Source organism: Ambystoma mexicanum, chromosome 1p, assembly GCF_040938575.1.
Source record: "Ambystoma mexicanum isolate Mex_15411 chromosome 1p, UKY_AmexF1_1, whole genome shotgun sequence".
Lineage (NCBI taxonomy): Eukaryota > Metazoa > Chordata > Amphibia > Caudata > Ambystomatidae > Ambystoma > Ambystoma mexicanum.
This window is the reverse complement of record NC_090921.1, coordinates 435,907,628-435,935,448: the sequence shown is the minus strand read 5'-3', so window position 1 is coordinate 435,935,448 and position 27,821 is coordinate 435,907,628. Positions and strand designations below refer to the sequence as shown.

Genomic DNA, 27,821 nt, shown 5'->3' with positions numbered 1-27,821 from the left:
AATTTAAACTGAATTCATGTTTCCATGGGATGATGAAAGGACGAGCCAGACACACCTGTAAAGTGATTGACTATTCTGTGGCTCCGCAGGCCTTTCAGGGGTGCCTATATTTCTTAAAATGTATCCATTAAATATTACCAAACGAAATGTGACTTGGCCGCCTCTCGCCTTTACAATTATTTTGGAGCAAATTGCCAGATGTGTGCTTGTTCCGTTTGCCGTTGTGGAGGTAAAGACAATCGCGAAAACCGAGTTGTTTAAAGGCCTTGTCGAGCTCAAGTGCTCAACAGTCATTGTGTAAAAATCCAGCGAAAGCAACACAGTGAAAAGTCACTTTGCAAGGTGTTATGCCGCGAGTGAGGTGACTTCGTGGCGTGACTTCCTGGCACTATCAATAAAAAACTGGTGCCACAACACTTTTTTTTTATAAACCTAGGATGGATGAAAGGCTGCCTCGTCCCAACCCGAACCCAAACATTCAAACTTCGTAAGCACAGGTTGCAGGCGAGTATCTGCCATGGGTGCGTTAGTCTACAGCAGGTGCATTCACCGACCGAGCATTCCGAGGAGCCGTTGCTTGTCTTAAGGTGAGCCTGGATTGTCTTGTTTTAACCGCGGTTGCCGGTGGAGACCGAGGACAAGTCCGCTGGATGCAGGCGAGAGTTCGGCACGGAGTTTCTCCTACGCACGGCGACGAGTTTGATTTCACAAGGGGGGGGGGCAGTGGAAGTAGGCGACAAGTTCGGGCAGGAGCGCGGCGAGAGTTCCCGCCTTGCGCCGCTGAACTTGGAAGAAGAGCTGCCGGGGTTCCAAAGGGCACGGGCGGGAAGGCACTCCGCCCTCGGCATGACCCTCCCACCCAAGGGGAATTAGAAGCCTGTCAGATCCCCCCTCCCACCCCCTCACCCCGTAGGCGAGTGGGGGCGTGCTCCCTAGTATCAGTCGTGCACACAGTCCCAGAGCGCAGACACTCGCAGCTCCGCCCTCCACACACTCCGGTGCCCCAGAGCGCTCAACGCTAAACAGGAACTCGTGTGCGCATGGAGGCCGCCTGGGGGGACGCACCGGCGCGCCCCGAGCTTGCCTGACTAGCGCGTAAGGAAGGCGCAGGCGCGCCTCTGTCGGACAAGCTGGATGGTGCCCGGGTGAAGATGCCCACGGACGCGGCATGAGCGCCTCACAAACCCAACAATAGTAAAAACCAGCTGGCGTGAGTCCGCGAGCGTGGCTCTGAGAACACACGGGAGCAACTGCACTTTCCTACCTGCAGGCAGAGGTGTCCGGGGGTTGTGTGGGACTTTGAAGGCGTATGCATTGTACCATCTCAGCATCATCTTTCGCTTGTTCAATAAAAGCGTCTTCTATTCGCTTGAAGTATTTGATCCCCTCAAAGACGAGATGCTCAACCCCAAGAGAGTCCCTACTCCTGTGGCGCTGGTGATCTCACCAAGGATCTCCCCGCGCACTACCCCCCAAAGCTCGCCCCGCAACTCTCCCATGGGGTCACCACGCAACTCTCCGCGCAACTCGCCTCTCAACTCTCCGCGCAACTCGCCGCTCAACTCTCCGCGCAACTCCCCTCTGCTTTTCCGGAAGCTCCTGTTGAACCGTAGTAGTCGGATGCAGCGGCGGTTCACGGTGGCGCATCCTTTGTGGTAAGGGTGGCAGTGCCTCCGGTGGTGTGTGGGAAGTGTGTGCATATGGGGTGGTGGGACTGAGAAAAGATGGATTTGTCCAACTCTGGAATGTAGTGCTGTGCACAGGGTCTCAGCAGTTCCCAGTGCGGTGGCTGGCAGCACCCATTGATTATCTTCTAACACGCTGATTCATGGAGCAGCTCTTGCTGCTGTGAATCAGCGTGTTTGTTGGCAGTGCAAAGTCCCTTTGCACCAGTGAAAAGTCACTTTGCACGGTGCAAAACATTCCATGCATCAGGCCCTAAATGCTTCCCCATCTGGCTTGTCTCAGACCTGCAGAAAAGACAGTAAGATAACTCAGTGGGTATGTGCACCCACTTCAGACCAACCTGAATGTCAGTCAGTGTGTTCTGCCGAAGCTGACTCAGACTTTCGTCCTCCTAAAGTCAAAAAAGTGAGTACTTTAGAGTTGGATGATATTAGTTAATACTAACGGTAAAGTCAAAAAAGTGAGTACTTTGGGGTTGGATGATATTAGTTAATACTAACTGCCTCTGGGTGTCTTGTGCCAGGTGTGAATAGCTCAGCCATTCCTGATTTTTCTATTAATGTTCTTGTTTGTTGCTGTAACGGTACATGCATGCAAAAACTAAAGCGCAGGGACCTGCATGCAATCAGAAAAGCAGCCATGAGCTCTGACATCATCATTATATCAGGTTTTAATATAGCGCTTCATGTCAGATTCCTTGCGCTTCTAAGCGCTCTCGTGACAGCTGTTATTGCTACCCATCTGATCGATCTGAGTTGGCCCTGGCAGACTGGCGTAGTGCAGGCTGGCCCTCGGTCAGAGGCGCGCGCCGAACCTGTGAGCGACCCACCTGCAGCACAGGACGTCTTGAGAGCTCGCTCGTGTTCTTTCTTGTCTGCACTCAGATACCCCCGTGCAGCTGAAGCATGATACGTATGACGTTTCCCGTATGTCCCTGGCACGGCGGAGTGGATTTCCCAATTCACCCCTGTGCCTATATCCGATTCTCATCGCTTGGCGGCTGCAGAGCCGTCCGCTTGCCCCAGGTCAGGCGTGAGTAGTCCACCCAGCGTGGGCTGTTTCGTGCTTTGCGGGCTTTTTGGGGCTTGCGAGTGGCAAAACCACAAGCAAGAGGATGCCCAGTGTCACCGCCCGCACAACACAGGGTGACATAAAAGCCACGGCCTGGCGTCTAGGTCCTTTTCTGAACGTGCTTCTTCTAAAGGGAACACCCACGTATTACTGTAAATGCCTCTTCTGGGAACGTGCAGAAAGTTGTGTTGGCATTTCTAATTATATTGTTTGCTGATAGGTAAGAAGACCTTACAGTGGTGTGTCTGGTGTTATAAAGTACACATCTTCCAATCCCATACCAGCAACACACCGTGTACTCATATAATGCCAGTGAACTTGCTAAACAATGCCATCGTCTCGAAATAGCAGTGCCACAACGGCATTACTGTAATGTGTCTATGTTCTGTCCTCGCGTTTGGACCATGTTTAAATGTGATGTGTGTCTCCGTTTTGCGAAATACTCGATTTGCCGCTGGCGTGCAGTGTAAATACAATATGAAGTATAGCTACACCGACTTAAGGGTGTTGTGAAGTTTAGGCTAATGTGTCTGTCGAGAAATGCCACACACACCCCACTGAGCTTTTAGGAGTTGAACGTGTAACTCACACGGAACAATTATCTCCCCGCATGCACATGTCAACCCACTGAGCTATTGGAGAAGAGGAGGTTGTTTAAATAAAAAAAAACATTGTGGCTCATGCTTACAACCTTCTCTTCACTCCGTGGCTCTGGTGATGTTGTTTGGGTGGTTCCTAGTTCTGATGACGAACCCAGAGGAGGGGCCGTGTTCCCATGGGGATCAGCTATGTGAGGGGCGGGGGAGAGTGGGTGGATGGGGGCGTTGTGGAGGAGGGACTGACAGCGCATGCACATGTTTGAAATGAACTTTAGGTAAACATCAAGAGAACGCGTGTTTGCATGGTGACCTAGAATGTTTGAAAAACGCAAATTAGAGACATTGGAAAGTTTTAATCTGAGTGTTTGACAAATAAACCAGCACTTCACACGGGATCCTGTGATGGTGACTGTTTGGTGTCTGCCCGGCAGGTTGAGTTGGTGCCTCCATGTCCTGACGACACAACCTGTTCAGCCCTGGTCGTTTATTTAACAAACACATTGTTGTCCTGGTTTAAATTGTTTGACTGTTGCCACTTAACCCCAATGATTCCTGAAAAGGAGAGTCCAGCGACTGGAAATGTGATGTGACAAACAACATGGAGTCCCACAGGTCACCTAGCCATGCCATGTAAGGGGGTGGCTGAGGACGACAGAGGTGTGTGTGGGGGGTGGGAGGGAGGGTGTAAAACTCCACGTGTCCTCTCAGTGGTACAGTGCACTAACCTGAGGTTCCCCCAGAGGTGCATTGCAAGTGTTATAAGACTCTAAAGTGAGAACGTTCTTCAAAAGCGCCCTGTCACTGCTGTATCACTCCAGCAGTGTGAGCTTCTCTCCGAGACCCAGTCAGTGATATTCACTATAGCAGTGTGTGCTTCATGCACCAGTGCCCTGTCACTGCTGTATCACTCCAGCAGTGTGAACTTCTCTCGGAGACCCGTCAGTGCTATTCACTATAGCAGTGAGTGTTTCATGCACCAGTGCACTGTCACTGCTGTTGAACTCCTCCAGTGTGGCCTTCTCTCGGAGACCCAGTCGGTGCTATTGACTATAGCAGTGTGTGTTTACTGCAGCAGTGCCTTGTCACTGCGGTATCACTCTAGCAGTGTGAGCTTCTCTCGTAGACCCATTTAGTGCTGCTCACTTTAGCGGTGTGTGTTTCATGCATCAGTGCCCTGTCACTGAGGTATCACTGTAGCAGTGTAAGCTTCTCTCGGAGGCCTAGTCGGTACCACTTACTATAGCAGTGTGTGTTTCGTGCAACAGTACCCTGTCACTGCTGCATCCCTCCTGCAGTGTGAGCTCCTCTCGTAGACACAGTCAGTGCTATTGACTAAAGCAGTGTGTGTTTCCTGCAGCAGTTCCCTGTCACTTCTGTATCACTCTAACGGTGTGAGCTTCGGTCAGATGCCCAGTCGGTGCTACCCATTATAGCAGTGTGTGTTTCATGCACCAGTGTCCTGTCACTGCTGTATCACTCCAGCAGTGTGAACTTCTCTTGGAGACCTAGTCAGTGCTATTGACTAAAGCAGTGTGTGTTTCCTGCAGCAGTGCCCTGTCACTGCGGTTTCACTCTAGCAGTGTGAGCTTCTCTCAGAGGTCTAGTCGATGCCATTGACTATAGCAGTCTATTCCTTGCAGCATTGCTCTGAAACTGCTGTATCACTCTAGCAGTGTGATCTTCTCTCAGAGGTCCAGTTGGTGCTACTCACTATAGCAGTGTGTCTTTTCTGCAGCAGTGCTTTGTCACTGCTGTATCAATCCAGCAGTGCAAACATCTCTCAGTGCCCAGTAGGTGCTACTCACCATAGCAGTGTGTGTTTCCAGCAGCAGTGCCCTGTCACTGCTGCATCCACCCAGCACTGTGAGCCCCTCTCGGAGACCCAGTCAGTGCTAGTGACTAAAGCAGTGTGGGTTTCCTGCAGCAGTTACCTGTCACTGCTTTATCACTACAGCAGTGTGAGCTTGTCTCGTAGACCTAGTCGTGCTGCTCACTATAGCAGTGTGTGCTTCATGCACTCAAGCAGTGTGAGCTTCTTTCGGAGGCCCAGTCAGTCTGTTGTCTATAGCAGTGTGTTTCCTGCAGCACTGCTCTGTCAGTGCTTCTGGACCCCAAAAGTGTAAGCCTCAACATAACTCAATTGCTAGTGCTCTAGTAGTGATGTAGGGTCTCGTTGCCGTGAACATCCATTAACAGTAACAGTCCCCTGTCAAGGTCTGCAGAACCCAACTCAGGAAGCCCACTCAGTCCTATAGACCCCAGTGGTGCCCTCTCAGAGAACATACTGAAACTGTATGGCTGACCAGCCCCTGCAGAGGATGCAAGAAGATACTGAGGAAAAAGAGCAACATAGTATATTTTGGTTGGTTAAAGAGAACAGGGAGCGGGTATGTGGAAGCGCTCTGCAGTTTAAACGAGGGTCAGAGCATCACTTGAGAAGGGTGAGTGCCTCACTCGGCCTAATGCAGCCAGGAAACAAAATAACTTGGAGCCGACCCAGGAGGTCAGCCTGAAGAGTGACGCCCAGGACAGCTAGAGGCAAGTTCTGGTGCTGAGTCAGGAACGTCATTTGGGGGGTCGCCAGGAGGTCTTTCTTGCTACCCCTAAAAAAAAATTGGGCCTCATTATAAGTGTGCTGGTCCGGTCCCAGTGGTGATGGTAAGCTACCGGCACTGTTGTTACCGGACCGGCATACTCCGAGTTCTGCATGTGGGTGTCTTCCCGCCCACTAGGTCTGAACTGACTGGCGGAACGGCACCCGCTCGCAGACCATGACGGTACCACCGGCACCATTATGAATGGTACCGGTGCTACCGTCCTCCCCATTCCCATTGAGTCCCATTGAGCTGCAATGCCCTCATTGCCGGGCGCTGGAAAAAAATTACTCCGGCGGCAGCCGTGCTGTTTCTACCGGCGCAGCTACTGCCTGAGTCATAATGAGACCCATTGTTTTTTTCTTTTAGGTGTGAGCTCCTGGGCTGTAGCCAGCAATATAGAGGGTGTTCCACAAGTGTGACACTTCGAGCAGTGATCCTAAGTAAGAAATAATAGGAATAACACATAATGTGTCTATCTGGAATTCTATACGATAATTGCTACACTCATTAAAGGTTTATTTCCGGCTCACTTCAGGGGGTGAGTCACTGATTGTGTCTGTTCTTAAACACCTCAACTCAGCCTTTAATCATTCTGAGGTTGATAAATAAGTACCAACACAGGTTGGGTGATATTGTATGTATATTTGTTCTATATAATAACACATAATTATCATTTGGCCTTGGACATCTGCTTGCATTTACCGTAGTTTGGTAATATGGGCCCATGCACACTGATATTAACGCTACATATGGTGATCCATTCTTGTATGAAATGTATGTCACATTATAGTGATATCGTAACTGTATTTTTCGTACTGTACTTAGGAACATTGCTATGTGATACCACTTTCTATTTGTTCAAGGGGTGAAAGGTCGTGTTTCATTGCTTCCCATGATGTCACTTCAGGGTGGGGTCAAATAACATCATTTCCTGGAATATGCCATCAGAGGTCAAAGGTCATGTGATGTCCCTTCCGCAGGCCTGTGTGTTGTACTGTGTGTCTTTATTGATCAAAGTCATACGTATCTCTAACTTAAAAAAAAAAAACACATTAGAGTTGGTGGTCTTTAAATCGTGGAAGAAGCAGCTATGCTTCTCACTAGCCCAGATATCCTGGTGCCCCCGGGGAGTTTTCTTTGCCTACAGATGTCTCTCATGCCTAATTAGCTCTGAAATGCACATTAATCATTTAAAGTCCCCAATGTTAACTGGACGCATTGTATTAGAGAACCGCAGACCAGATAGAAGGCCGGAAAGTAATGCTGGCCCTTTCAGTCCCCTTCTCTTACTGTCTTGACTCCACCAAGGACCCAGGGCATGGCTGTCGCCTTTGCTCCACACCTTTCCTTCCAGCTGGACTGCTCGGCTCTTCCTCCCAAGACACTGCAATACGTTTCAGCTCTTATTTGATCATTTCAGAAACTCATCAAGAGGGGAGAATCGTCTTAGTAATCAGACAATGACAGCGCTGTCCTGCCCTTACTTTTAGACGATGCTGCAATGTTATGTGTACTGACACAAACACATTCTGCTAGTGCATTTGTGTTGCTAATGCTATATTTTGTTTCCCATTTTACGCTTTGTGGTATATTAAATAGATTTAAAATTAATGATTACATGTATATGTCCAGAAATATGCAATAAAAAGTATGCTGCTGGTGTCTGTTAACAGCCGAGAGATTTATATAAGTGTGTATGTTTCATAAAGAACATTAAGGGACTGATTCATGGAAAATCGCAGACATAGCCCGCAAAGGCTGCGTGTGAACCTGCACGCAGAATACATTTTGCACGCTCTGTGTATTCATGGAATTGTTTGCACAAAGTGACCGTACTTACGAGTCGTGGCCTGAACACCCCCGACACACCCCCATGCAAAGCAAAAAGAACCAGCAACAGCTAGCTTTGCCTGATCCTCAGGTGCAAACACATGCACCCTTGAAACAGTGTGGGGGGGTCCTCGGCAACCAGGCCTGCATTCCGGGACACTGCGTAGGGTGCCCCGTAACTATTACCGGCATCCCGACAACATGCGTGACATGCATCGTGAAAGTTAACATTTCCAGAGAAATGTGCGTGCGTATCCCCGTAAACCGTGCCTGCACTCCGCTACACTGCTTACGCGCACCTCTAGTATCGGAAAACCGAATGCGTGCACGCATCCCAAAATCCAACATGCGATCTTACCTCTGAACAGTGATTCCTATGCGCAAGTGTCTGTATTCCTGCCTTTGGGTGGTGATAACATATGCAAGCTTTGTGTGGTCATTTCCCCGACGTGAGGTTGCGCGGTCAGATCCATGAATATGATTTTACCTATGCAGTTGTGGGCGTGCGATCGCTTTGCGCATGTTGTCCCTCAGAACGCTCACATTTTCCTTTGTTCTTCACAATTTTGCAAGTTCCGCACGCTACTTCGGTCTATGCGCAGGCCACGACCATGCTCTGTGAGGTGTCTCGTGCAAGGCACTGGGCTGCTCGCTGAGACGTGCTGAGCATGCGTAAAGTACCTGCAGAATACGAAAAAGTCCTATGCAGTCGATTCCATGAATCAGCAAACGGAATTTTGCGCACAGTTTCCGGCAGGCCCAAAGTATACTGAAGAAGAAAAACATTTGTATTTTCTAGGTCCACATAGAATTCTATGGTCCACGAGGCCGTTCCAAAAGGTACATTGATTTAGTAATGATCCTTGGTTTCACTCTATGCTGGATGCACAGACCTCATCCCGATTCCCTGGTAGAGTTCGAAGGAATAACATTTTTTCCGCAAACTGCCACAGCAAATGCACTTTGCGAGGGTGCAGATGCAGTATCCTTTGTCTCGTGCTGCTTCTCAATGTCCTCGCCTGCTCCCCCATTGCACATCTTATGTACGTCCGACCCTCTTCCTGCCAGGGACCCCTGAGGTCTCACTTGCTACGTATTTTAAAAAAAAATGTTTTCATGCAAGCTCCAGGGCTGTGGCCAACGCCATGTGGCTCTTTGCTTGTGGAGTGGCTGGCTTTCTTGTTCAGGCCTCAAAAAGAACAGGGGTTTCACAATTCTAACACTTTCAGCAGTGACCCTAAATGAGAAAGAATAGGAATATCAAATAATGTGTCTTTCTAGAATTCCATGCAATAATTGCTAGACTCATTTCAGGTTTATTGCAGGCACACTTCAGGGGGTGAGTCACTGATTTCGTCTGTTCTTAAAACTCTCAGCTCAGCCTTTCATCCAGGTTGATAAATGAGTACCAAAACAGGTTCGGTGATATTGTATGTATATTTGTTCTATATGAAGTGCTTAAGCGTAAGTGCTATACAATAGCACATTATTATCATTTTGCCTTGGACGTCTGCTTGCATTCACAGTCATTTGGTAATATGGGCCTATACACACTGTTCTTAACGATACATATGATGATCCATTCTTTTCTTATATGAAATGTACATCACATTATAGTGATATTGTAACCATATTTTTCGTAGTGTGCTTAGCAACAATGCTATGTGATGCCACTTCCTGTTTTGTTAAGGCGTGAAAGGTCGTATTCCATCATTTCCCGTGATATCACTTCGGGTGCATTCAAATGACATCACGTCCTGTGATGTCGTTATGGGTCAAGGGTCTTGTGATGCCACTTCCGCTACCCCTGCCGTTTTGGTGAAATGACATCCCGGTTTGTGTTCATAGATGGCTGCTCTTGTGATTTTCCGATTACCTTGTGCATATTTGCAGGAATATCTTCAGCATATAGCCGGTAAGATAGCTCATCAAGTTGAGCAGTAGTTGCTATGATCTACAGGTCTGGATCTTGACATGGCCAACTCATCCTTCCCATGTCAATAAGTGAGTACCAACTTCGGTTGGGTAATTTTGTATGCAAATATGTTCTATGTAAAGCACTTTGGTGAAAGCGCTATATATTTAACACATCATTATATGTTCATATGTCAGGAGATTCCGGAGGGCAGCTTTTAATGCTTTTTTCTCCTGCTGTGGTGTATCTGATTCATCTGGAGCACAGAAGGCGTTGGCCTGCATGTCTGATGCCATTTTAAGCAATTACATCTGCGATATAATTGGGCACACTGCCATTGATTATTTACCGGTGACATACTTTTACACGGAATTGTTGCATTCACTGGAAGCCTGTGTTATTGTCATATCACACCTCTTCAGGTAATGACACAGTGAGTCAGCCCCGCCTGGGCCTGTGACCTTCAGGTGGCAAGCAGGGCTCTGCAGCAGTCACTTGCTGGCTGATGGCACAGCAGGTTGAACACCACTCTAAGCTAGAGAGGAATAGGCCCGAGGAGTAGACGCTGCTGGATCAGAGGCCTCGTAGCTGTCCCTGGTGCCTGCCAGTGCCCTTCATTTAGGTGGATATTGACGGGGTCGAAGAGATGTCGCTGGCAATGGCATATTAATAATGAGAGCGTGCCTTTGTGGTATATCTTCACAGGCCACAACATGTGCACATTTCACTCATCACAATCAGGTGTCAGTGATTTATTGATGTTTGGTTGACATTTGCTTTCTCTTGGGTCCCCCTGGAACTACGGGTAGCTTTAGAATAACAAGGGAAGCAGCATTGAGTCCTGGGCATTTGTATTTGGTGGGATGCTAAGTCCTAGATGCGTACTTTTGGCCTTTATGTGAAAAGAAATTGCCACCTTAAAGCCAAAACGATTGCATTAGAGTAAAGCTAAGGTGAAATGGTATACCAGGAGGGACACAAACCATGTATGTATTGTTTGGTTATTTACTCACTCATTGACTGCGCATGGTGATGCTAATTCCCATGGCCATTCCCACCCACGCCCTGCCCCTCCCCGCCCAAAACACCTCCTCATGGGATTTCTTTGAGCTAGTTTTATCAAGCCTTACCATCAAAAATGTGCTTGAAGTGCCCGCCAGTGTTTTTGCAAAGCAGACTTCTGAGAGCTAATGTCTTAATTGGAATCGTAAATGGGCTACTGTTGTAATATAATTGTCTTAACCATGTCTGCCTTCATCCACTCGATTTATAATCACTAGGCATATCCTTTACTGAAGTCCTGTTAAAACAAACATTGGCAAAGCCAACAGTTTTTGCTTGTGTATAAGTGTTAGGTTTTTGCCAGGCACTGCTATTGTATGCCCAGGCCCTGGCGCCATTTTGCAGCTGCTACGACTGATGGCAAGTTAATACCACCACAGCAGTACCTGGTAAATACATTTCCAATGCCTACACAGAAAACAAAACTTTTGGCGTTGCCAATGTTGGTTACTGTTTGTAGCCAGTTTTCTCATTTGACTCACGGGGCCACACATGTTATAGTGTGCAGGTGCCTGAAGCATTCAAATCATCGGCATTCTTTACAGCATGCAACTTCATGAGCAGTCAGCAATCAAATGTTCATGTTCATTAAAGGTTTTATTGTAGATTAGGCGACTTGTCTCCTGGACCATGCTCTGTCAAAACTCAAATTCTGCCTTATGGCGGGGGTTCGTAGCCCAGAATGAGCATTGTCTGGGTCCTGGCTTGATGCAGCCTTAGGGTTGCTATTGAGAAATGAGGCACCTGTTATAGTTGCACGCCATTGAAAGTGTGACAGGTGTGTGTGGCTAGTACCATGGCCCTGCCCTAGGACTAGACTAGGGCTGTAACAGCAACGCTGCCCTTTCTAGCCCCCTTGCTGTCTGGACCATTGTCCTATTGCATGCATGCATGCATAGACATGGTGCCCATTTTTCCTAGTGCCACCTTTCTGTTCTATATATGTATGAATCATTGACAGCCTTTCGTGTAGCTTGCTTCCGCTCGAGGCTAAACTAGTTAGACGTCAGCTGAAGCAACACGCCGTATAACCTGTAGAACTTGCTGTTCTATTGCTTCACTCGGAGCCCTCTTTGCCTATAGCGGCTTCCTATTTGCCTGTGATTCCTGTGGTCTTGTGCATGAGCTGTGCAGCTTTTGATCGTTGTTGGTGCACTGCTGTGGGTGTTTTGGGTTTCTGCAGGTTGTTTTTCGTGCTTAAGGTCGATGGTTGTAATGGCTGCATCTAGTGTTGTGTGTCTGGTGTGCATAGGTTGTGGCTGCCGATTCTCAGGTGTACCTGCTGCTTTAGTGCCGGTGTGAGTGGATACTTCTTCTGCGCGTCCTTCTTCTCTTTGAGTGAGTTGGGTTTGTGGCTGACAGTGATTGTGTTGCGTGGATGCACTCGTATGGACAGTCGGCATTTGTTCAATGTCAGAGCCCTACTATGTAGGGTGTTCTTTCTGGACCATCACCCATTGATTGGTGTGTGTTGGCGCAACTCCTTCCCGTGTTTCTGGTGCTGCAAGAGTCTTCCCTGTGTCTCTTCGTTCATACTTGTGGGTGATCACCTGGTTTAGGGTTTGGAGGCCCTTTGGGGCTTGCCATCTCACTGGCTGCTGTCAGTGGAGCCTGCTGGTGCCAACCTTTGTTGTGCTGTGTGTTTTCCTCGGGTGTTTTTCCAAGGTTTGCTTTTTGGCGGAGGTACGGGCGAAGCATTGGCCCCCTTTTTGTTTGAGTCAGAGGGCCTTCTGTGTATGAGGGTGTGCCCTCCATCTATCTCCCAGGTGTGGCTGTTAGTGCGATGCCTGCTATGTGATGCTGAGGCCATCCTTCGCCCGCTGTGTTTGAGTCTGGGGGATTGGGCGCTCTGTTTCTGACGACTAGGGGCTGTGTTATGAATGTTTCTTGCCAGCATGGCACCCGGAGTTTGGACTGGCATGCCTTTGCTTCCTGTGCTCTTGTTGATGCTTTCTAGCTTGTTCTTGGGTGAATGTCAGCAGTTTGTGTTACAGGATGTCTGGGTGGCTTGGTGTGTTTTCATTGTGGTGATAGGAGGGGCGTTGCATCTGCTCTTGATCAGTATGTATGGACGTGTGTCATGGTGTAATGTTGGCCAGTCGGTCCTGCATGACGGCTGTTGGAAGGCGGTTGCCTGTGAGTGAGTGTTGCATGTGTGATCAAGTGTACAAAGCTCTGTGCATGTCAGTTGGGCTTGAGTGAAGATGCCTGAGGATTTCCCATTGTGTGTCTCCCGGCCTTACATCTAGATGAAGAGTAACTGGATTCCTGTGAGTTTGATTTGAATGAACAGCCATGTGGTTTTGCGATTTCCTGGCTTCTGCGTGTTCCTGGCTGGAACACTATTCTTCAATATAACCGATGGTCAATGGAGCTTCTTTGGGACCCTGGTCCCTACATGCCAGAGAGTCAAAAACTCTAACTACTGGCCTTGGAATGATTTATTATGCAGCTTCAGAGTTCACCCTCAGCAGCTCGCAATGGTTCCTCTCCTGCTGTGCAGTGTTCGCCATAGAAAAGACATTAAAAAATAAATAAGATGCAGGCTATCGAAAACGTTTGAAGCTTTTTGGGGTTGTCTGCATCCAGTAAACACCCTGAGAGCTTCTGACAGGAAGCAAGGGAGGGGAAGTATGTGCCTACATCTGATATGATGTGATAGGTTATTTATAACGTGCTTAATACCCAAAGGTTTCTAAGCGCAGATGCAGGGATTGAACCTGTGTTGCTTGTGTCGTCTTGCTTCCAAGGCGAGTGCATTGCCCCTGAGCTGTGACAGTGCCAAAACTGACAGCACTAACTTTCAACAAAATTCCTTACATTTCAACCTATGAAGAAATCTACCCCATTTCCTCACTCGGCCAAATATTGCAGTGGTCCAACATCCCTGCCATTGATAGATGACCTTTTTCCAGCCCGGCCAGCCTGTGTGAAAATCCGCCTAGCTGAGGCCCTCTAGTGGACTGTCTTGTTTTAAGATTACAACGTTGCCAGCACTGCTCTCGTTGTTCCATCTAGAAGTCCATCCTGTCTAGCTTTCCCCCTCAGTTAAACGTACCTGATGTTTAGGTCAGTGGAACACTTTGACCACAACACATAAACGTTACTTTTCTGGCAGTTATGAGTAATAAGCTCAATATTTCCTTCAAGCGTGCAAACTTTTTTAATGTTTATGACCAGATATATTTTTCTCACTATTCACCTCGTCTTGTTTTGACTACTTTGGTGGTCCTGATTTTCTTCGTCTGATTTGGTCATCTGATTTACTAGCGAGGGCTCCCGCCACAGCACCTACAAGAGAGAAATCTCTTGGCTGTTCCGACCGCACTAGCCTAGGAAGCCATTACTTTCAAAGTCTGCAGAAGTTTTAAATTATTTATTTATTTATTTATGCTTTTATTTTGTTTTTATGCACCGCATTACCACTGCGGGGCGTGGAGGCCAAAGAGACCATGTTGAGGTCAAACACCCAGAGCTGGCTCATCTTTAGGGACTTAGTTCTCAGAGCCTCTGTATCTCCGGTGGACGCTATTAGGTTATCAGTAATATTGTAGCAGAGCTTTCTTCCACAGTTTTACACTTTTGTCTCAATATACATAATAAAGAGGTAATTTTCATTAAAGAGTACATTGCATGCAGGGAACATTAGCACGTACCTGCTATGGGGTCCCCTGCATGCAATATTAAACATTTACAAAGTGGAGTGTAATTGTGAAGAGTTAAAAAAAGGTAACACCACCTTTCCTCTTCTACTTTTTGCCATGTGTTTTGTATAAGAGTAAACGCTGCTGGAAATTAAGCTTTGCAGGCAGCGTTTACTAATGTATTTCGATGGAACTAAGTCTCCCTGTTTGATGATGTTTATTTTCTCAACATTTCCATCTGTATTTGAGATGAAGAGCAAAATGGAAGCATAAAAGTGGGCCTCATTACAAGTACGGCAGTGTGGTAACGGATTGATAATTCTGTTACCACTGTATTACCGCACAACTGTACTACAATTTCAACAGTGTAGTAGAGGATTTGCCCCAGCAAAAACTGGAGGTAACTATGCCACTTTAATGCCAAAGATCTGCAAAATTGTTGCAATTACTGCTGGCGGAATTTCCGGTGCGGTAATTCTGCAGAAATCCCCATGGAGTCATATGGACTCCAATAAATGGGGACTAACCCCACCACTGCCACTTGTAATCTGGTGGTAAATACACAAGTGGTTGTAGCAGTAAATCCGTTTGGTGGTATTTTGGTAGATTTACAGCCGAAATACCCCCAAATTTGTAATGAGGCCTGCCTGCTTTTACACTTTCATCTTGCACTCAACTCGGTGAAAAAATGCACTGTGTTTCTTTTATATGTATTTGTTTACATTGAAAGGAGGCCTGCTGTTTTCATCAGAAACACATTACAGTAGGGTTACAACAGAGGTCATGCTCGTGAATGGGTATTTGTATTGATTTACAATAGAGTTTTTGTGGTAGATTGTTGTCCAGCTGTGATGGAAGGTTGCTGTATAACATGTATTGGGGACAAAAGAGACAAACTTAGTAGCGTCACATGGAGTGTTTACACAGCAGAGCAGCCAATCGTTATTTACAATTTGTACAGCTGAGGAGGCAGCTGATCAAGAGAGTGATGGCTTATTGCAAGGGGGGGGGGCTCTTCAATGGTGAAGAGATGTTATTTGAGAGCAGATGTGAATATTAGAATTGTGATTTTGTTGATGTCTAAGTGTGGGACAGTCCGGTGGTAAGGAGTATACAGGGCAGGGATCTGTTAAGGTGGTCTTAAAATTACAAACAAGCCCAAAGGACTCAAAGTCAATCCAGAACAGACTCAATGATGGAGTAGACAAAGTGCACTGAAAAATCCAACTTTATTCACATTGAAACAAACCGGGACAGCATACATGCTTTCAAGCCTTGCTGCTCTGAACATGTTCATCAGAAACAATAGCTTAGGTACTACAAACTCGTCTTCAATGACGTCGTAACATAATATCAGTTTACAAAACCCATGGGGAATGGGGATATGTTTGTGGGTTTGGCTACGTATAGATTTCAAAAGTGTTAAATGTTTCCGTAGGTAACAAGCATCTAATGGCGCCACCTGGACCAATGCCTATATTGATAAAGGGTAAAATGCATCACTTCTACAAGTGACTGGTTGACATACTATTTCATGGGTGGCATGACAAGTATTCTGATTGGTTGGATCTCTTCTAGCAAACCATGCCAACTGGAAAAATGGTCAAGATATGAACCAGACACAGAGTAGGGGGTGAGAGGTCCATGGACTGTTCATCTTCCAATTAAAAAGTTACCATCCCTCATTCTCAGGCCATGAGACCGGGCAATCCCTTTGTACTTGGCCTTGTGTGGCGCCTCGTCTCTATGTGTGTGCTTAGGAAGTATGGCAGGTGTCCTATCTGTGTTTGCTTCTAATAAATGGCCAGTGTTCTCTGTGTATGGGTCACATGCTATGAGACCATGTATGAAATTGAATTACCTATTTATTGAGATTTTAGATAATATTAATGCATGTGTTGTATTTTCTGTTGCTACTGCAGACACTCTTGAGTTATGCTTCATAACGTTTTTAGGCTTACTGGTTGTTTGTGCCCTTCCAAAACTTTAATTAATCTGGCAGTATACTGCTTGCGTCCTGGAGATTGCAATCTCATGTCTTTGCTATGCTGTTCCAATCTTCCCTTATTTCACTCTAACCTTGGCACTAGGTGCCTGCCTTTTTTTATAAGCTCTGCAAGGATATGTATTTCTGTGGAGTCATCCTTTTGAGTTTTCCTGAGGCTTTGAGGCATGGCTGCCCCTCTTTTCTCTTGTGGATGTTATGTTATTATTCTTCGGGCCTCATTACAAGAATGGAGGTAATGAAAATAGGAAGGCGGAATGGTATTATCGGCCTCGTTAATGGGTCCGGGCCATTACAACCAGACAACCCGCCAATACCGCCACCACCCGTACCGTGCTCCTTAATACTGGCTTGTGCGAGTACACGCACCCCTTCGCAGAGTAAATACCAGGATGCCGGTAATAGGAGGACATCACAACACATGCGGACATGCAATTACCGGCATCCCGAAGGTGGTAATTAGGGCCTGCACGATGGCGGCCATACAGGCATCGCGGACCACCCGTAAATAGCAACCTGCAGTCAAGGCAACTGCCACAGGTGCACACAGTCACCACAGGTGGAGTCAATGGAGCCTGTCCCAGTATAAAATGAGTACACCCACACACCACACCCCTTCCTACACCAAAATGATACCACAAGCTATTGCAATCATGGGGCTTGAGGACATGCCTATACTGATACAACTATAGCAAAAACACCAACTACAACAACAACTACAGCTACAGCAACAGGCAGCACAGAGGAGACACAGGAGGAGAAGGAGGGTGAGACAGGCCCAGCAATTACCACCAGTGCAGCAAGTAGTACATCGTAGGCAGCCACCAATCCCTCACATCAGACCCAGTCCATTCAATCTAACCCCTGAGCAGATCCACACCCTGTACCGGTTGGACCGGGACACCATCACCACCATTGTGGACATGATAATTGATGACATTGTCAGCCTCACTGAAATACGCACTGCAATCCCCCACTACTAAAGGTGGTGTCTGTGCTCCACTTCCTGGCCACAGGCACCTACCAGCACACAGTGGACCAGCTGCATGGCATATCACAACCACTCTTTTCATGCATGCTGACCCAAGTGCTGGATGCCCTCCAGAAGCATGCTAGCACCCACATATCCCAACCACGGACTGCCCAGGAGATTGCCGACACCAAAGTAGGTTTCCATGCACTGGCAGGCATGCCCAATTGCGTTGGTGCCCTCGACTGCACCAATGTCGAATTAGTAGTCCCCCATGCCCTAGAGGCGGTGTACCGCAATCGCAAGCAATACCACTACATCAATGTGCAGATGGTATGTGACTCCAGCAAGATCATCACACACTGTTGCGCCCGATATCCCGGATCCACACATGATGCCCTGGTGCTGCATAACTCCCTGCTAGCCCGTCACATAGAGCGACATGCTGGACGACGTGCCGGGCTGCTTGGTGAGTTGCCTGACTGGCCCATGGCAGTGCATCGGGTTTGTGAGGTGGGGGGATGCATACTCCACTAGGGTGGGAATGGGCGGTGAGTGGAGAATGCACGCAGAGCTAAACACTCTTGAACTGAACCTCCCAACCCGAACATGACACATCACTGCCACACATTGGACCAATGCCGTATATCAATGACAACATGTAAGACGCACAACCTGGCCACCATGGGTATGTCAAGCAATGCATGACCAAACACAATTGCAACTGTGCCAATGTCGCTAGTGTGATCATGCGCAGAGTAGTATACACAGCAATCATGGCTGTATACAATGCATCTAAATAATATTTGTGCATATGTACAGGGACAGGTGCATGTCAACACCAAATTGCTGCGGCCATGGCTGTGAATCCTGAAGGTGGCAGCTCAGAGTGACTCACACAGACCTCTTTGTATTTGCATGCAGGTGATGTAGGATATCCCTTGAAGGAGGAAAATATTGGGTAGGTAGGGGAATTTAAGCAGTATAGGGACCACTTATATGGAGTTTAGAGCAAACAAGGCTGCTAAATTACCCCTCTCCTAGTCTACCTTTAGAAGGGGTCAGAAGAAACAAACACAACTGGATAGATTATCTAATTCATCTGTCCAGGTAATTATGCCAAACAGGTAATCATTTAAAAACACATTTTAATCTACATTCAGTTCAATACAAAATCGTGCTATGTGTGCTGTCCAAAAGGCATCACAAACATTTGAGAAGAATTTTATAAAAAGAACAATTTAAGGAGAAAAACAGTCCAGAATTGTCGCATTTTTATACCAATGTTGACTTGTGTTAGTAAGTGACATTCATAATTCATCACATTGACAGCAAAATATGTTACCAAAAACTACTAATGGCAGGGGAGAACTCTTAATGTACAGCGTTAGCTGAAAGTTTGTTTGAGAAAAAGACAGCTTAGTTGGGGTGTCTGTGGGATGTCTACATATGTTTCAGCTGAACAGATGTCGTCAACACCTTCCCTGGTGTTCCGCTGTTTATATTATAGCCCTCTTCAGGACGGTATGTAGTTATTGGTGAGTTGACAGAAAAGTTCAATATCAATCCCGATGTGTCAGATAATTGTTGGAAACTAAGAAATAAAAGATATTCATAGGATTGTTTAGGTTGATAAAAACAACTTATTTTAAAAATAACTGAATGGCAATTTTCATTTGGTGTAGAGATTTTTCTTCTACAAAAGTTTATTCTACTGACCTTTTTTAATCATAAAATGGTTAGACTAGAGCGTTTGCCATTTTCACCAGGATGTCACTTCCTTATCAGTGATTGCATTTTGTGCATTGATGGATTTCCTGTTTTCATTGTTTATTCAGGTTGGTGATTACTCAGAGGTTCTTCAAAATAACATGGTTGAAGCCCCCAGCCTGTAGTGATCTTCTCTCTGTGATCTGCGTCCTTAAGCCAACCTATCCCAGGTTTACTCACATGCCCTCGTTGGCTCGCAATTCTAGCTTTTCTTCATAGTTTCATGGCGCCTGCTGACGTTGGAGCAGGACTGGCATCCTGGCCATAAACCTAAGGCAGATGACAGGACTAGCTCTCAGCCGACTTTATATAACTACTCTGAGCATAGTTTCCATCCGAACAGTATAAAAAGCTTACAAGTGCTGCATTAAACAGAAAGTGAAAAGCAAACATTCATCTCAAGTTTATGTCAGTCTCTTACAGTAAAATAAAGCAGGCGTCTTTCTTCATGTAAACAGCGCAGGTCGGTCCAGCCGTCCCTGTGCGTGCGGAGAGGCAGAGTGCTACATAAGGCAACGAGGACAAACCCCGCGAGCCGGTGCCTGTGTGACAGAGCTAGCCATTGGTCAGACTGAATGGCCAGTGTGGCTTTTGGGCACATACCAACAGCAAATGGCGGCTACCAACCGAAAAACACACCTGCGCTCAGTGAACGGTGTTAACCGAACTGAAGCTGCCAACAGCACATCACAGCTCTCTTGCTCTGTTCTCCCGCTCAGTACTACTAACTTCCCCCCTCCCCCCTTGATTTACAGATCCGCCAGAGTGCCAAGAAGCCACGCACAAGGCAACAGTGGGCGATATAAGAACCTTTAACATAACTCAGCATATGAAGGCAGTGCTTCGGAAAGGCTGTCAAGCTGATGCCTCTGGGAGTGTCTGACCTTCAGTTCCACAATGACAGTGTGTGTGCTAATCACAACCTGAAGCCCGCAGCCTGAGATTCAAAGAAGCAGTGCAGAGTTATCACAAGTTATGGCCCGCACATTGATCAAATACAGCTGGTCTTACCCCCTGTTCAATTTTAATGCCCCAGCGATCAAAGCAACTTAAATCCGGTTGTTACTCTTGCTGGAAAATAGGTAGTTCCTGCTGGCTTTAAAATTATCCCCAGCGTCACACTTCCGACAATCCTGGTATTCTCCCCGTTTTCCCAGTCATGGTACATTCCAATTTAGATTATGGTATGACCTATCGGCATTACATGACATCATGACCTGAAATTATGAAACGGCATCATGACATGATGGCATAACATGCCATTATGACAAGATATATCTTGACGACATGGTATCATAATATGATGGCTTGATATGTCTTTGCATGACATGCCAGCATGCTATGGTATAACGTGATTGTAACATGAGGTCATCACATTAGATCATGACACAATATCATGAACTGACATCATGAAATGATGGCATTGCATCAAGAATGGCATCATGGCATGGCATGACGCTACGTGGCAACAACATACAACATAACATGACATGATTACTTTTGATGAGTTTCTCCTGATGTTTTGCAACTCCCATGTTCCCTAGCCATCAGAGTCAGTGTTGAAAGATCATGGGAGTTGCAGTCCAAAATATCTGCAGTGCTACATAACGAGTAACCAGGGATAACATGAAGCCGAGCAAGCATTTGGATTGGCAAACACAATAAGGTCCCAGTTTCTCCAAAATGTATGCATCACTCTGTTCCCTATTACACAATTCCAGTATATTCCCGATTTGCACAAGTTCATTTCTCTCATATGTCCAGCTTTAAAATCAAACTATAGACTCATTTTTCAAAATCCCAATTTGACTAACCCATTATACTGCTTTGTTGGCAATCTGTCTGCTCCCATTTTAACTCACCCAGTATATTTCCAGTTAAACACCCTTAGTACAATCCCAAATGTAACCATGTAATCTCGCTAAATGCCCAGAACATTCAGCATTTGAGCTAGTATACTCCCTGATTGCATCATCAGAGTACATTCCAGTTTGTACAATCCCAGAATATTTCCAGTTTGCATAATCCAAGCATGTTCTTGATTTGGCACCTCTAACTTGCCATTTATGGTTTACAATGCTGGTATATTCCCAATTTGCCATCCCACAATATTCCAAGATTGACACAGACTATCTGCTCCCAGTTTAACAATCCCGGTATGTGCCTCACTGGACAATTGCACAAATCACCCGGTTTGACAAAATACCAGTTGAACAGCCCCAGTTAACTCCATTTGGAACAATATCAATATATTTCAATAGTTTGAAATGTAAATCTATTCAAAGTTGTATAAACCAGTTTACAGAGTCCCAGTATATTCCCAGTTTCACCAGTGAGTGAAGGATTTCTAGGTGAGCTGCCATTACCAGGTCCAGCTCTGCCCCGCGTGTTTTATAAGTGCCCCCTGGCAGAAATCCTGCAAGCAGAGGATATTCACCTGCACCTTTTATATGGATGCCTGATTCAGCAATCCTCCTTCTTTACAGCCGATGGGTAAGCAGTTTTCTGTCACTGGTGGTAGTGGAATTATTACAAATATCTATATATCTATACATGTATGGGTTACTCTGTCAACATGTGCAAATACAAACTGCCTTCGAAAACCTTCCAAGGTCCTAACCCATGCACTCTGTAAATATGTGTCCAGCTGAGGGACTACTACAATTTTAACACATAATTGAAAAGGTTTAATAAGCAAAAATCATACAAGTTATAATACCGTTCTTTTTATTTAACACTTTTTGAACTCATAGAAACATAAACATAATGCGTTCAAATGGCATTTTCTGTCAGGATTTCTCACAGTTCCAATTGGATGTAACTATTCAATTCTACATCAACAACTTAAAACATTGGATAATACATTATAAATACAAAGTGCTCTGGTCAATTTTCTTCCTTTGAAACTGAGTCATTAAGATGCCTCTATGCCTTTCAAGTAAATACTCTTATTCAGGAGGATGCCTCAGATTCTGTAATAAATAGAGATTTCCAAGTAAGTATGTAAGTTATTTTCCACCTCTAGTTGGGAGGTTCTGTAACATTTAATGGAGGTCCTCATAGGAGAAGTTAGTAGTCCATGTTCCTCATGGTACACTTGAAAAGTTTGAGAACACACATCTAGTTTCTGTTCTATCTGTTGTAGAAACACACAATGCAGATCCGTGTACATACTCCCCTGTTTCAATATTGAAGAGATCAAAGCTTTGAGCCATGATGAGTTATTAGTTGTAATTGGTTATTTATAACACACTTAATACCCAGAGGTTTCTGAGCATGGACCCGGGGATCGAACCTGTGTTACTCAGCGTTGTCCTGCTTCCAAGGCGAGCGCATTGCCCATGAGCCATCCTCCCGAGACAAACCTGGCAACAAACAGAAATCTTGACCCCACCACCCACAGAGACAGGTTTTAGAAAAGGGCTTTGTCCAAACCACTCTGTAGGCCTACCTCCATCGAGAAACCTAAAAGGGGTAGAGTGACTTTGAACCATCAGTGCTCCTGACCGCAACTCTCTGCAGCTTTCATTTCCAGAGAATCCCACAGGGGGCTGAGGGTCCCTGCACAACAAACATAGAACTCCTGACTTCAACGCCTACACCAGGGGTCACCAACCTTTGGCTGTCCAGATGCTTTGGACTTCAACTCACATTCACCCTAGCCAGCATAGTCCATTGGGAGGGGTCATGGGAGTTGTAGTCCAAAACATCTGGAGAGCCATAGTTTGCAATTCATTACCTACACAGATAGGTTCTGGAGAGGGATGTGACCCAACACTCTGCAGGCCCGTATCTATTGAGAAACCTAAAAGAGGCAGAGAGATGTTGAACCATCTAAAGCAGTGCTCCTGACTGCACCTCTCTGCAAGTTTCCTTTCCTGAGAAACCCAGAGCAGGCTGAAAGAACCTGTTCAACAGACACAGAGATCTCAAAGCTACTGCCTGTATTCACAGAGGTCACAAACGCAACCAGGACGGCCTCCATGAAGATACCTACAGCTGGCAGCCAGACAGGCTCTGACTGGCTAATAGGGCAATAGGCCCATGGCTGAACCAGAAACGCAAAATGCTTGTGTGGGCCAGTTTTTTGGGTCAAAGTGGGCACTTTTTTGGCAAATGTTGGCCAGTTTAATGAGTTACTTCACTGTGTGGCTAATAGTTTTGACCAGTGTTGCTGAATAAATATTGTTTAAAATGTACAATTTGCCTCACATTTTTTATCAAAAACCTCCACCTTAGGTACTATTCAAACAGTGTCACAAAATGAATGAATTCCCATTTGAAACTGTGGGCCAATTTTTCATTGGTGCCGGAGACAATTTTATGCTCCAGTCCGACCCTGGGTGCAGGCTCAGATTGGCTTATAGGGCAATAGGCCCATGTCCGAACAAAAGACGCAAAATGGTTGTGTGAGCCCGTTTTTTGGGTCAAAGTGGGGCACTTTTTTGGCCAATGTGGGCCAGTTTGATACATTAATTCACTATGAGGCTAATAGTTTTGACCAGTGTTGCTGAATAAATATTCTTTAATATGTACAATTTGCTTCACATTTTATCTAAAACCTCCACCTTGGATACTATTTAAACAGCGTCACAAAAGGAATGAATTCCCATTTGCAACTGTGGGCCACTTTTTCGTTGGTGCCCGAGACACTTTTATGCCCCAGTCCGACCCTGCAGCCTGATGTCCATCTCTGAACACAGAGTGCCTGAATCTGTCACCTGCGCATCCACTGGCGTCAGAGAAGGCTGCAGGTCTCCCTCCGTTGAGAAAACTATACCAGACAGAGCCTACTACTCTTCTGGCAAAGCAGGCGCATCTATCCACCTGAAGAGGCTACACGCATGGCTGATGTTGCCCTTTAAAGATACAGAGCTGTCAACTGACCCGCCAGTTTGGCCCGCAATACCCTTGAAGCTGCAAACAGAGTCAGGAAACCTGCGAGCAGGGAAGGTTGCAAGAAAAAGGTAATCACTAAAGTGATCATCCTTGTACATGCAATGCAAGCCTTTCATCTCCGTGCAATGGCTTTACTGAGTTCTGCTTCTGCCAGTGACAGAGCTTTGGCATCCGGTCACCTTATAAAGTTTGCAGATTTTGTGCTGTAGCACCTTGAAGCATCTCTTGTGCTAGATGGAACTACCAATAAAGATCTCAGACCAAATAACCAGACAAACTCAATGAATATGGTAAAGTACTACTTTATTCTCAATTTAATAAAGCAGGCCAGACATCGGATTGATGCTTGCACACTCACACACAAACTTGATTACACAGAGGTCTTATACCCCATTATGCATCATCTATGACATCATCCTATGTGGCAAACTATAAAACCGATTGGCAGAAGGGATAGGTTAGGGGAACATGTCTACTTATGGAATGTATACGTTTTAGTACTTCATTGGCTGTTGCTTTTCTGTAAGACAGACCACAATCTACCTCTAAATACGTACAATACTGATTATAGCTAACAACTTGGCAGTAGATTGGTCTATGCGACATTGTATAGCAGGTTGCTTCATAGACCCATTAATTGGTTAGCGTTCTCACCCAACCTTGGACTTTCAGCTTAGCTAGCATCACGTAAGCGAAATGAAACCCAGGTGCTTGAACCACGTCAGATTCCTCCCCACTTACCCAATTAGTCCATCATCGCACATCATTCCGGCCATGAGCCAATGTTTCCTGTCTGTAGTTGACCTTGTAGCATGCTCTCTGTTCTGGGACATTCAAGAGAGTGTAAGCACATCACTATCTTCATACTGCATCACTATCCATTCATGCTCTGCAGCTATTCCATAAAAATAGCATCCTTGATCCCACTGCAACATAGACTCCTCTGTGTTTTCACACAAAGCTATTCTTCCAGTGTCTCCTGACTCTTTAACCCTGATCTGTTTCTGAGGTAGCTGAATTAAATCTTAACACGAGCCAGGGTCCATTTCCCCATTATGGCCGTCCTTGCCGCATTATATTTTCCTCTATAGCAAGCTTCTATATGTTTGTTCTACCTTGTGTTACTGCGTATTTACACTTATTGGTCTGCAAGTTACTTTGGGCCTCATTCCAACCATGGCGCTATTAACGCCTTGGTTGACGCCGTACCCGGACCGGCAGCGCCTTGGTGGATGGCGGAATTACCGCCCCATTCCAAGGTTGGCGGGGCGGTAATTCCCCATTCACCAAGGCTCTTCCCCATTCCCAAATGAGCCCCCATAGGGCTCAATGGGAATGGGGAAGATGCAAATAACGGTGACCGTTCATTACGGTCACCGTTATTGGCTTGGAGGCCCCTTTGCGCCCTCGACTTTAACACCTGTTCAAAGCAGGCGTTAAGGGCGAGGGCGCAAAGGGAACTCGGAGTATGGCGGTAAGGGATCACCGCCACCGGTCTCGTTACCGGTGGCCGCTATCCCTTACCGCCATACTCGGAATGAGGCCCTTTGTCTTCTTTTGCATTCATGATTACTTTATCATTTCGTACATATTTCTCTTGTCACTTCAGTTACATTGTCTCTCGTATTTTCATATTGTTTTAGTATTGCTTCATATGTTTACTTTATGACATCACTCTGCCCCCATCATGTTTCACCCAGCACTTCACAAAGTGCAATGGTGCGTGCTGACATCCCTTCAGACTGCATCCTTCCACACTTTCAGCGCCAGGGTACATTTGGTACGGCTGTCTGAATGCATATTGTCTTTCGTACACTCAGTGCTGTATAGGCACAACACATGGGGTCCCATATTGGGCCCTTCTCCTACTGTTCCAGTATGATGGCAGTGAGGGGTTGGAAGTTAGGGATAATGCGCCCAACTGTTCCTCTACTATTTCATAGACCAGAAGTGTGTGTGTATATTTCCTTGGTCTGAGATCTAATTGCTTTGGGATCAAGCACCCAAGTTATTGGTGGGCCTAGGTTCAAAAAATGCTAATTTCTGATTTCTGAAAATAAACCATGTACTGCTATATACATGCTTATAATTGAGCCAAGTGAAGGTCCAGTTAGTTGTGTTTGCCCCATCACTAGATATATTTAATAATGATGTTTCAGTTTGTCAAGAAAGTCACAGCTACGGTAAACACGTTTGTACAAGATCGCAAGGCACTCTAGTGCAATTCCATCACTTCTGAATACCTGCTAAAGGGCAAATGAAAAGTACAATGCAGAGTAATGCTAATATAATGAAATGCCTGTCTGTCCAAATAAGCACTGTGATGAACTTGACCATCTGCACAGTGGGTGTGTTCTCGCCTTGGCTTTTTTTAAATTTTAAATGAAATTGAATGATGACATTTCCAGCCTAATTGACTGACAAAGGCCCCATGGATCCACCCTGTCTTTTTGCTGAGCCCTGCATCTGATGGCAGGGATTAACATACAAATAGAATGTACTTCCTACAGGCGCACATGGGGCCCGGCTGTAGAGGCTAGCAAAGAAGAGTTGAAACTCCAAACACTCTTTCATATGCACTGTGTCAACCTGATGCCAGCTATGGCCTTCAGTATTGATTCACAGTGAAAAGTCAGGTCTGGGAGTGCATGTATAACAGAAGTAATCCCTGCAGGGGGACCCCATTCAGAAGATACGAGTATGTGTATTGATGGCTCAAGAAAGTCTGGTCTCGCCACAGCTTCAAGGGAGACCTGCCGCTTTAATCAGGAACCACAGAGAGCTCCCTTGACCAGAGAGAGTCTTTGATCCACAATAGATAGGACGATGGGTGGGACTTGGTATTACATATTTTCTCCCCTTTACATTTTCTGTTGTAAAGCACTCTGGTTATGACCTCGTGCATACAGGAATTTGTTCATGGGGCCCAGGATTGGTTCATTAAGGGAGACTTAGCATACACCAATCCCTGTGGTCCATTTGGCTTTAAAAGAGGGTTGAGTGACTCTTTTGGGCAGATCATCTGAAGAGTTCACAAGGAGTAACAAGAAGAACTCAGCATTGGACCGTGGCTGAAGGTCCAGTCTACCTTACATCTTCCGCCAGTGAATGAAGGCCAGGACCTCCAAGAGGGAAGCATTATCCCTCCCCTAGACATCTCCCATGGAACAGAGGGAGATCCTCAATCCAGAGGAACCCTCAAAAGCTCCCAAACCAGTACCCAGCCAGCAAACAGTATGTCCTGCTAGCCTCTGCAGCAAGCTTCCTAGGGGGGAAAAGCCAGAGAGTCTCTGAAACAAACTCTTCAGGTTTGGGCTGTCTGCCTTAAAGGATGACACAAGTCCAGTGAAGAAGCTAGGAGGAGTGCATCGACAAGCATCTACTGACGTCTGCCCTAAAGGACATTTTCGAGCCAGTCGAGCCCCTCAAGCTGCAACCGACTGAACCACTGACTGTTGTTATCCCGCAGTCGCAAAAGCCGTCCAACACGCCTCGAACAGTGCTTCAGAAACACTGACCAGCACTGGGACGATTCCTGAACCCGAGCCTCTGTTTGTGCCAGGCTGCAGCCGTCCGCCCATCTTCGTTCATCGAACTGCCCGCTGCTTGATACCTGCAGCTGTCTCCAATCTTAAACTCTGTCGCAGAAGCTGCAAAGTGCTGTGAAACCGACTTGCCTCTGTTGAGTACCAAGAACTCCTACAGCACAAGGTACACTGTGGTTCGGTCCCCCCTGGTACTTCTCTGAAGGCACCTAGTGACATTTTACGACC

The 27,821-nt window shown here is 46.2% G+C and overlaps 1 protein-coding gene across 2 annotated transcripts in view; it reads left to right on the top strand.

Moving 5' to 3' along the window:
- Positions 1-27,821, top strand: part of PDE4C (phosphodiesterase 4C) — a 1,504,034-nt gene that overhangs the window by 478,243 nt on the left and 997,970 nt on the right. The window contains exon 1 of one of the 2 annotated variants that reach the window (XM_069649258.1): positions 970-1,655. The exons of the other annotated variant lie outside the window; for it this stretch is intronic. Coding sequence (XP_069505359.1) covers positions 1,399-1,655 — 257 coding nt within the window. The 5' untranslated portion in view covers positions 970-1,398. Of the gene's footprint in view, positions 1-969; positions 1,656-27,821 lie in introns of those variants that run through there. 2 annotated transcript variants of the gene reach the window in all.